An 11,867-nucleotide genomic window follows, 5' to 3' on the forward strand; every position below is an offset into this window, starting at 1 on the left:
TTGTCTCAAACATACACACCCATATACCCCCCGCGCACACACACACACACACACACACACACACACACACACAACAAATAATAAAAATTCATCTACAGTCAGCTCTTCAGTGTAGCTAGCGAGTATTTTCATGCTGAGATTTGAAACCTGATCACCAGATCACTTAAGAGTGTGATCAAGTCAGGTCTGACATTCCTCCCAAAATCAAGAGAAATTAGACCATTCCTGTTGACTTTGCGGTGGGAGTTTAGTTCTGTGCAGTTCTACGAGGTACACTCTCCAAGATTTTGCCTTCTCCCTTTGAGAAGGTGTTAGGTTGCTGCTAATCGCCTGAGGCGCCCTTACCGCGAAATGCCGACGGGGCTGCCCAGGCATTTTTGCAGGTTAGATTACCTCTCCCCTCCTCAAGGGCGTTGTCTTCTCAATCCCACTTTCCAAACCCTGGTGTCTAAGTTCTTGCAGTGGGAGAGAACTAAACTATTTTGTAACACTCGCCTCGACCGCGACGAAGATTATAGACCTTATGCTTTTTTTTGTTTGTTTATGTTTGCACTACCGGTTACCGAGAGAACTCTACTTTAATACGAAATGTCATTTCCTATTATTTCCCTTACTTTAAAATATATGTAAGGGTAATGGATAATTATAATAATGAATAGTATTATTAGTGGCATTAGAAGTATTATCAGTGGGAACAAAAAAAAGGAGCTATTATTGCAAGGTAGCAATAACGGGTTTAGCAGGCACAGGACTGAAGTCGTCGCCGTCGTCAATAGAGCAAGATATTGGAGGCAGGGGTGTGCTATCGCTTGGAACGGAGAGAGAGAGAGAGAGAGAGAGAGAGAGAGAGAGAGAGAGAGAGAGAGAGAGAGAGAGATGATCATATCTGTGTGCAGTCAAGAACAAGGCTGGCACTAGTAGCAACATTAATAGCAGAGCACCACCAGCACCAGCATCTTATTTCTGCAATAGTCGAAGAAGAGAGGGGCTTGTGAGGAGATAGCAGGAGTGTTTTTATCTGTGTTTTTTGCTAAATAATAATAATAATAATAGCTCCTATATTCCCTTCCTGAGACCCTCTCTTTTTTATAGCTCCTCTTTCTCGTTCCCTTCTCCCTTTAACGCTGTTAGACTATCTACCTCTCGTCTTCACTTCCTCTCTATCTGCCTATTCCTCTCGTTCGTTTTCTCTCCTCCCCCCGCACTCTCTCTTTTTATCTCTTCTTCTCGCCCCCCCTCTCTCTCTCTCTCGTGCCATCTCGTTCTCTCGTCGTGTTTTCGCTTTTCTACATCGCCTTGCTATTTAGCATGGCCGCCTTTCGAATGCTTGGTCGCTCGGCCTTCTCTAATACCTGTGTATCAATCATATGCCTACAGTTAACCACATGTTGCATTTTATTTACTTTACCCTTTTTACAAAGTGCCGGAGAGGACAGTTTTCCAGACAAAACCACGTAAGTATTTTAAAAAAAATATTTATTTTTAATATACATATATTCGACGAATTCATTCCCGGCTGTTGTTGTTGTTGACTACGACGACGGCCGCGACGATGATGCTGCTGATAAGGATGGTGATCAATTTCATCATCATCATCATCATCATTTTTGAAGCTTTCATCTATTTGTATCAAGTACGATTGTACGTTGACATTTACTAATAAATACTCCTTTTTTTTATGTACACAACTCAGGAGTTTAACCTTGTTAAAGACATTTTTTTTTGTTATAACATCAAATTATCAAATAAAAAAAAAATATCGATCTCTCAGTGATTGTCATTCGCTCGCCTTTTAAGTATATCGAATGAATTTTATTGTTTTTATTCGTTAAAAAAGGAGGATAAAAAAAAATGGAATATGGTTACCTCCAAGATGTCCTTCTAATAAGGAGTAGTTCTCGTCGACGGGAATATTTAATATCTATTTATTTAAATGAGAAAATAACTGAGTGCTTATTACTAATTATTATTATTTGATTAGTGTATTCTACCTTGACATTCTGTTTTATTTATTTGAATTTGCCCTCTTCTTCAACATCTTTTTCCCCCCAGGTGAGAATGTTATATTCTTCGGCTTTTACTTGAGACCCCCCCCCCATTCTCCCCTTCAGTGTATTTTTTTTAAAATAGTCTCAACATTTCGCTCTCTTCGTTTTCTGAGTCATATGATGATATCAAATGTTTATACTGTGTAACTTAATTATTTAACACCTTTTTGTGTGTGTGTGTGTGTATGTGTGTGTATATATATATATATATTATTCGGCGAACAAAAAAAAACTAAACAAAAACTGTTGGTGCGCTTTATGAGTATAACTAAAATAAAGTTTTTTTTTTTTTTTTTTCTTTTTAGCAAATGAATATTTTTATAAAAAAAATTAACAAATTTTATAATTACATATTTTTGTGTTTTTGCGTGATGAACAGTTTTAGGTTAAGGTTATTGAAGAGACTGTTGATTTTTATTTTTTTTTTAATTAAGCGTTATTTTTCTTGGATCTTTTACAGTAAAATTCACTGTTTGTATTACCTGTAGGTGTAAAGTATTAGTAAGAATAATAAGTCGGAGAAGTGCACTCTCTGTTGCTATTCTTATCTTTCTTTATTTCTTTCTCCAGCCAAAATCCAAATTGCCATAGTCAGTGCGCGTTACACAGCAAGTCTATAGATAGAAGAAGATGCCTGTTTATTGGGACAACAAGTTTAGAAGAAGAAATTCTATTCGTTCACCTTCGCTTCCAGTCTATTAAAAGATCGCTCGTTCGCAATTCCTCCAAATCATTCTAATCGCTCAAGATTCAAAACGTTTAATTTTCATCTCGCAGAAAGAAAGACAAAAAAACAAAACAAAACCGCTAATCTTTAATCATAATCCAAGATGTTTGGAAACCGACAAAATAAATAAACTAAACTAAACGTAAAAATAAAAACAAACGTTTCTTCTTGAACAAACACCCAATAAACTAGAAAAAACCGAGCATTTTTATTTAACTAGTTCAGTATTTAAAAATAAAAGATCCTGTTGATATTGTTTTTGTTTGTTTTTTAAAGGATTACTGGTGCTAATGCAGAGAGGGATCCGCGCTATTTTTTTTTAAATCGTATTTCCACGTTTAATTAAAGTTTTTTTGTTTTTTTTTATTATTCAATTGTAAGATTAAAGTACAGAATAGGTACAAAATACCCTCCTCTCTCCATGTTAAGAATGGCTTTTTAAATAATAACGTTGTTATTTCAACACGGATCGCTCTCTGCATGAGTAACGGATTTACTTATTTGGATTATTTGGGCTATTATTCTCATTTTAGTTGTTATAATATTATTAATACTTTTGGAGTCTTCCCCTTTCTTTCCTTTTTTTTATGATTTCTGAATTAAATTCACTTTTGACAATATATTTCATTTATTAAATTGTTAGGTGAAACTGCAGAATAGTTGGCATCCCCCTCACTATGTTAAGAATGGGTTTCTAAATAATGTCATTTTACCACGATCCGTAAATTGCAAGACTACGGTTTATATTAACGTTTTAACTGATGTAACTGCCAACTTTCTCCATGTGTGAACACCTTTCGAACTTGTGAATTTTTATGTTGAACTCGGAAACCTTAAATTTCTGGACCCTTTATTTAACAAACGAGAGTAGATTATTCTTATTCCTAAAGCTATCTCCGAGAGAAGTGTTAATTGCTATTTTTAGATGTTATCGACCCTTCAAACTTAGAATTGATTGTTAACCAAAGCTGTTCACCGTTAGGCCATGCTGACAAGTCTAGTATGCATTTTTAGAGTCAGTTTCCCGAGAGTGACATAAGTATTCAAGAATTCGAAAAAGTTCACCTGCACCTGAAGAAGGCCGGAAGTTATATCGGCCGAAACGTTGTGACTATTATAGTCAGATTTAGCACCAAATTTTTTATATATTTTTTTTAAATTACATTTTCACCCCAAACAAGGCAAATTGCCACTTTGTAGTAGGCTACTATCAGGGGCAATATATACCGGAGTACTATGTAGGGATTTGGGCAGCAAGATGTCGGTTCACGTTACACTTGAACTTCTGCACATCAGTACTGTTGGGGAAGCAGGGACCTGAAATGGAATTCCAAAGTCTAGCGGTTTTGGGGAAGAAACTATTGGAGTAGAAAGATATAGTGATCTCTACAGTGTGGGGTGGGGGTGGGATTTAGCAGCCTGTCGGGTTTGTCGAGGGTGCTCACTTCGTGGGGACACAAGTGCAAATAAGTCCAAATATGACAAATCATATTGCTTGCTTAAAAAAAAAAAAGGGAAAAGAAAATCAACACTTGTGCAGTTAGTCGTGCTATTTTTTTATTATTTTTTTTTTACATAGGATTTTCAAGTTGAATTCAATTTTTACGGTATTAAAATATTGGGTGAAAGCACAGAATAGTTAACAAAGTCCTCGCTATATTAAGAATTGATTTCTAACGTTATTATTCTAGCACCTTGTGTAAAACGTTTTTCATTGCCAATTTTGTAAACGTAAAAAATATACGTCGTACATTTGCAAGAACAGTCTTGTTTCCTTTTATGATTTTAACACTTATATAAGTATTTTTATGTGAAGAATTGCATCAAATACTCGCGTTTGCGATGGCTATGGTCCATAAACAACAAAGAAACGAATACAAACATCAAAGTCAACATCGTAAAAATCAAACAATAAAGACTTGTATTTATTGAGAAGGAATGAAGAAATAAAACGTCATTTTGCAACATTTCATTTTTTGAAAGCTATTTTCCAGCTGTCTATTTACTACTGCTATTATTATTATTATTATTATTATTATTATTATTGGGTGAAATTAAAATGCTAAAGCTGGTCTCATAAACGAAGGTCAATTTGAAGAACGTCTGAAGCTTAAAATTAAGTCATATATATATATATATATATATATATATATATATATATATATATATATATATATATATATAATCATACCAGGTTAAAGGTATTCAAGAGAACTAATGAATTCAACGAGGTTATTAAAAATGCTCAATAAAAGAGCAAAATATATATTTATTTATATAAACAAATTTACATAGTCGCGACACTGTACAGACTTAATAAATGGTGGCTTTCTACAGAAGAAACAAAGTAACCTGACGAGAACGGCTGGTTTTAACTGACAATTTGTCCAAGACATAACATAAGCATGCCCAGTGTCGCGACGCGTGTGTGTGAATGTGTACAACGTTAAAAAAAAAAAAAAAATTCTCCCTTCCCTCCCTTCAAATTTGAACGTAGGCACGTGCCGTGAATATGCCTAAAAAGGGAAATATATTTTTCATTTTTGATTGTCGTCAGCTGTCCAGTGAACGAAAGACGACGACGACGACGACCAAATATAACAAAACGAACCATTATCAAGCTTAAACAGTCATTGCTGAACAGAAAAATTATACAAATTATTTGGATTGTTCGGGCTACTGGGTGTTATTTTTCACAACGTTTCGGCCGACTTAACCTCCGACTTTCTTGATGCCTTGCGTCGAACTCCGGAATTTGCAAAGAAATTCGAACAGAACCCTTCTTCCCCTTCATTAAATCCACGTTCCGTCAGCCACGACAGAAGTTCAACCTCGAAAAGAGGAGTGTTACCTGCAACTGAAGTACAAAGTACTTTATCCGTTACGCCACGCATCTTTAACAAAGAAGGTTGGAGATTATATCAACTGAAATGTTAGGAAATAATACTTAGATGAGAACGGTAGTTCAAGTAATATGAATTAATAATCAATCCTCATCTAAAAAATTCAGAAACACATACGTTTTATCTAAGTGTGTATATATATATATATATATGTATATATATATATATATATACTGGAAGGAGGGGGGGCGTCCGGTTTTACTCGGTCGTAAAAATGCGTTTAAATATGATATTTTGATTTGTCCAGATTTCGTATATATTATTATAGTCGTGATTTCAAAAGTTAAAAAAAAAAAAAAAAATAGTATTTGGTTGCTATTAGATAGAATCGAAACTGAAAGCAAACCTGTAGCGTTCAAAGCTGGTGACGTTACCACTGTACCAAAGTGACACGCATATGAACTGATTTAAAATTAAAAATAAAGTAAGATGAAGTACAAAATCTATGATTTTTTTTTTTTTTTTTTCAATTTGGACCCATTTTTGTCCACTTAAAAACTATTTTAACCAGCTAAAGACCCATAAAGGAACGGTCCATAAAAAAATCCAATCATTTGAGCTCCCCTACCTAGCGCCGCAGTCCGCACTGCGACTTTTAGTTTCGGATGAGATGGAGTTTGAAAATATGGAGGCAGACAGACTACGGTAGCCACGCATATAGCCTTGTATATAGTAGATATATATATAAAAAGCAAACGAAATCCATTCATTCATGAAAATAATCTCATATCTCTAATATTGCGTGACTACTTCGCATTTGTTTGCGTGGTTTTTTATCTCTACTCTATATAACTTACACATTATTTTCTTTATTTTAAATCGATTATTTATCAAAATAAAAACACACCATAAAGTACCAAATATGACTTTTTAAAAATCTTCAAAAAATAATTTAATTACGAAATTAAATCTTATGCAATGCATTTTGGTTTCTTCGTAAACAAATCAGCTATTCCAATTATCTAAAACGAACCTTTTGTGTTCGTTCCCCATGGACTCGAAAATGGCTGGATCGATTTTTATGAAGTGTTACACGAAAGTACTTTGTGCCTGGCAGTGTTCTTAGATAGGTTTTGTGTCGGAATGGCTTTGATAAGTATCCATAATCGAAATAATCCAATGAAAGAAGGAACAGGCAATTTTGACCACAGTTAACACTTTACACAGCCTAACATCACAAGTGCATTTGAACAGTTTTATCACCACACAAGCCGAAATGCCCAATATATAAAATCAACAGTAGATTATTTGATATGATCGGGGCATGTTCAAAATGAATATTTCAGTTTAAAGCGCAATTTCACAATGACACTTGACCTTTTCATTTTAAATTTAAATTCAAGCCATTATCACCGCACAAGCAGTAATGTCAGGCATATAAAATCAACAGTAGGTTCGTTGATATGACAGGGGCGCGTTCGAAATGAATGTTTCTGTTTAGAGCACAATTTAAGCATGATACTTGACTTTTGCATTTTAAACTTTAATGCAAGCTATTATATATATATATATATATATATATATTATAAAATCAACAGTGAACTTCGTCACTGCGCGAGGCATGTGAAGAAGCTTCCTCCAGGTGCACCCGCGATGGGGGGGGGGGCTAATTAGAGTAGACAATCAATCGATTTGATTGAAAAATGAGCTACTTCATCGATTTCGATGACAGTGTGAAACATTCGTTCCCGGGCAACGTTGGGTCACCTTGCTACTTTGTTAGCTTGAAAGAAAGAATAACTTTGTGACTATGGAAATTTAAAAGATATTCGGAAGAATTTAAACTGACTTTAAAATTCTTAAAATTTTGGTAGATATTTACACCCAATAATTTTATTGATGGAGATTGAAATATTAATTTAACAAAATCATTTATAGTTTTATAAAGATTTTATAATTTAATGACCGGCAACACTTTATGTCCGCCGTTAATAATGATCAAGGATTTGTTTCACGTGACTAAAATTAATCAATCCATCGTAACCGTTAAAAAAAAAATTAAAAAAAAAAAAAATCGTCGACGGACCTGAACGAGCTTTCTCCCCATTCTTAAAATTAATTCTTTTCCACGTTTTCTTATTTTTCTGCAAATTATCTTCGATAACAGCTTTCCTGTTAACATGAAAGCTTTTTAAAGTTTATTTAATGACTTTTAACGTGGGGGATCACTTTTCAATTATAACGTTTTATTAAATTGATACCCCACTTTGCGTTCATTCTTCCTTATAATTTTTTCTTTAATAAATTATTTTAGCTTGAATTATTACAATTTCTTTTCATTCTTAAATTTTTACACCAATGTGACATGTGACACCTTAATAAGAAGAATTGTGCTGATTGGCCGCAAAGTGGGGTATCAATTTAATAGAACGTTATAATTGAAAAGTGACCCCCCACGTTAAACGTCACTAAATACACTTTAAAACATTTTCCTGCTAATATGAAAGTTGTCTGTTATCGACGATAATCCGCAGAATTTTTTTTTTTAGAAAACGTGAAAAGGAATTAATTGTACGACTGTGGGGAAAAGTTCGTTCAGGTCAGAATGGGGAAAGCTCGTTCGAGTCCGCCAAATCGTATGCTCTTAATATTTACAAAATAATAAAAGAAACAGGTGCTTATTTTTACGTCTATATACCGATTTTATATTATACGAGGAGGCTTCTAAAATTTAATGCCTTTTCTTTTTTATTCCGCATGGACCCAAGGATCATTGTTATAGTGACTGAACTTATGCGTTCATGACCTGAAAGTTTCATCTTTCTGTTGCAGATATTGGCGGTGTGAGACTATAAGAGTCTCACACCGCCAATATCTACAACAGTAGATATTGGCCTTTCTCATGGATGTGTGTCACAAGCAGAAAAAAATAAATAAATAAACCGATCAACATTCATCGGCACCTGGTGAACGTTTACGAAACCGATGTAGTTGGTGTCAGCACAGTTAGGAGATGGATTTGTCGATTTCAGAGTGGCGAGAGAAAAATGTAAGGGACAAAGTGCGCTCCTAACTTTTACGACCGACACATTAAAAGAGACTGACAAAAGTGCATTGAGAATGATGGTGGCTATGTAGAAAAATCGGTAAAACTATACAAACACCGTGACAACGAATTAACCCTAACCCTAACCCCTAACCCTAACCCTAACCCTAACCCTAAACCCTAACCCTAATCCTAACCCTAACCCTAACCCTAACCCTAACGCTGTCACGGTGTTTGTATAATAATACCGAAAAATCAATGCTGGATTACAAAAGGTTGCTCGTTTTAATGGTACCATTCCCGTCTTCGTAGCTCTTCAACTTATTTTTAGTGAAAAACTAGGATTCTTTACTTTTGGAACGACCCTCGTATATATTTTTTACCTTTCAAAATACAATTAACATTAAAGTGTAATACCTACTCTGATACGCTTTTATTTTCTTTCTTAGATCAGTGAAAAAGACATCCTTCTAGACTGCGGTAATATTTTTGTCCAAATCCAGAGTGTCGACTTTTTTTTAAAAGAGATGGATTTTTCCTGACATTAAAAACCAACCTGATGTGTAGTTTTGCCTCCCCACACTCAGACAGGGATAATAAATAGGAACATTAAATTAAAAAAAAAAAAAAAAAAAAAAGAAAAAGAGATCGAACGTTTAACACAATGTATACATTGGAATTGTTTATATTATGTTTTTTATTTTATAAACTTCACAAAATAAAAGCGTAAGAGCAAGTTACACACACAGCCCTTGAACCCCTGGAGAGGCATAGGCCATCTACAACTTTTTGTAGATGTTTTTGTAGCGAGGAGTTTTTTTTTTTTTTTTACAGGGTGAGGGTGCTGGCCCAACGCCCAACCTTCCCAGAAGGTACATACAGTGCCTAGCCTTCTCAAATTGTCACCCATCTGGTACTGGGCAGGCTCAACGTTGCTTAACTTCGGTGATCTGGTGAGAACCGGTGTGTCAACGTGATTGTGCCATACTAGAGCAAGTTAGCTTGTATGTAAAATTTTTAAAAATTGAAAAGAAAAATATTTAATGCACTTTTATTTTTCTTTCTTAGATCAGTGAAAGAGGCATCCTTCTAGACTGCGGTAATAATTTTGTCCAAATCCAGAGTGTCGAATTTTTTTTTTTTTCTTTTAAGAGGTGGATTTTTCCTGACATTAAAAACCAACCTGATATCTAACTCCCCCCCCCCTCCTGCAGGGAGACAATAAATAGGGACATTGAATTAAAAAAAAAAAAGAAATCAAACGTTTAACGCAATGTATATATTGAAATTGTTTATAAAATAAAAGCATAAACAAAAAGAACAAGTTAGCTGTATGTAAAATATTTAAAAATTGAAAAGAAAAATATTTTGTAAAATCGGCAAATATTGAAATCGAGGGTAGTTAGGCACAAGGTCCGTTTTTAATGTAGGGAAAATCCATCTCTCTAAACGGGGACATTCCAGACTAGGATAAATATAAAAATTGCCACAATCTCGAAGGATTTCTTCTTCGCTGACCAAAGGCAGAAAAAATATATACGTATGGTATCAGAGCGACACTATACTTTAACATTAATTTAGTTTAATTCAATTTATTTGCAATAGTAAAAAAAAAAAAAAATGGCGACTTTTTTATTATTGCTATTATTATATTATTTATTTCAATACTAACTTTAATAGTAAAAATGTTATATTATTATTATTATTTTATTTTTTTATTTTATTTATTTATTTTTTTTTTCGAGTGGAAATCTATTTTGGGTTCAAATTTAAAAGAAGGGCCCATAAAAATTTCGCTTGGTTTTCAAACACATTCGATAATGATTGATTTTTTTTTTTTGTCATGAAAAAAAATGTAATTCATCTTTTAAAATGCATAAATTTGAATGCTTATTCAAAGGTTTTGTTTTTCTGATAACGCCATTTTTTATTGACAATATTTATAGTTATTAATTATAAATTTTTTTTTTTTACATAGGCGTAACCACTTATCAAGGCCGATAGGTAACTCAAGGATAAGGGTACAGTAGTCAAAAGGACAATATAGTAATCGATAGTAATGGAAGTTCAGTAAATTTGTTAACTTAAGTGGAACGGCTCATCAGAAACTTGTTCACGTTGGACTTGAAGACAACCATATTATAGACGGCTGGAAAGCAGGAAAATTGAAGACAATTCCACAGGCGTGAAGTTCTAAGAAAGAAGCTTTGATCATGGAATCTACGTTTAGGTGTAGGCACAGATAAAGAGTGGGGGCAATTATTGATAGTGTTTTCAGCTAGGTGAGTGTTTCTTGTGAAAGTTTGGCGAGGGGGGACCATAGATTGAAGCTCAGTCAAACACTTTCCATGAAAATAACGATAAAGCAGAGAAAAACTCGCAACATCTCTTCTGTGAGATAGAGGTTGCAGCAAAGAGAAAAGGACATCTCCCACCAGGCCACAAAGTCTATTTTGAACCCTATCAAGGCAGGACAAGTCTTTTCTAGCAGCTCCTGCCCATATGTGGCAACAGTATTCCATCCTTGGACGTATCTGGCTCTTATATAGATTGAGAATTGCATCAGCAGTGAGATATCTACTGGATCGATAGAAGGATCTGACCATTTTTCCAGCGGCCTTGGCAGCAGATTTGATGTACGTATTCCATTTAATAAGATCAGGAGTAAATGTCAAGCCCAGAAGCCTGTCAAAACTTGAGACCTCCCCAAGACAAGAGCCATTCATTTTAATTGATGCCAGATGGGGATCAGAACATTGATGATGTAAAGATAGAAGCTTGGTTTTAGATGCATTAAAAGTAACCAGCCACTCCTTTCCCCATTGTACAACGTGATCAAGATCAGAGGAGAGAGAATCGGAGAGAACTTGGTCGTTTACTGTCTTAGATGTGCTACCATAGATGGTAGTGTCGTCAGCAAAAATGTCTACGAATGATGTAAGGATGTGATTTGGAAGATCATTAATGTAAATCAGGAAGAGAGTTGGGCCCAAAATGGACCCCTGAGAGACTCCAGCATTAATACTGTGAGCTTCTGATTTCTGCCCATCCAACCTATCAGAGAGAAATGATTTAATAATTGAGAAGACATTTCCAGCTATACCATAGCTGGAGATTTTGTGAAGTAAACCTTTATGCCATACCCTATCAGAGGCCTTTGATATGTCAAGAACAATTGCCCTAGAAAGGTTGCCTCTGTCGAG

General features: G+C 34.7%; 1 protein-coding gene across 11 annotated transcripts in view; it reads left to right on the forward strand.

Moving 5' to 3' along the window:
- Positions 1–865: 865 nt before the first annotated feature.
- The window catches only part of LOC145277896 (voltage-dependent calcium channel subunit alpha-2/delta-2-like), a 445,906-nt gene continuing 434,904 nt past the window's right edge, over positions 866–11,867 (forward strand). For 6 of the 11 annotated variants that reach the window (XM_080129897.1, XM_080129926.1, XM_080129915.1 and 3 more), the window contains exon 1: positions 895–1,454. In XM_080129897.1, coding sequence (XP_079986023.1) covers positions 1,309–1,454 — 146 coding nt within the window. In that variant the 5' untranslated portion in view covers positions 895–1,308. Of the gene's footprint in view, positions 1,455–11,867 lie in introns of all 11 variants that reach the window. The other 5 variants (XM_080129937.1, XM_080129974.1, XM_080129993.1 and 2 more) reach the window with 1 other exon arrangement.

This window comes from Euprymna scolopes, chromosome 1, assembly GCF_053919585.1.
Source record: "Euprymna scolopes isolate OS-2025 chromosome 1, ASM5391958v1, whole genome shotgun sequence".
Classification (NCBI taxonomy): Eukaryota; Metazoa; Mollusca; class Cephalopoda; order Sepiida; family Sepiolidae; genus Euprymna; species Euprymna scolopes.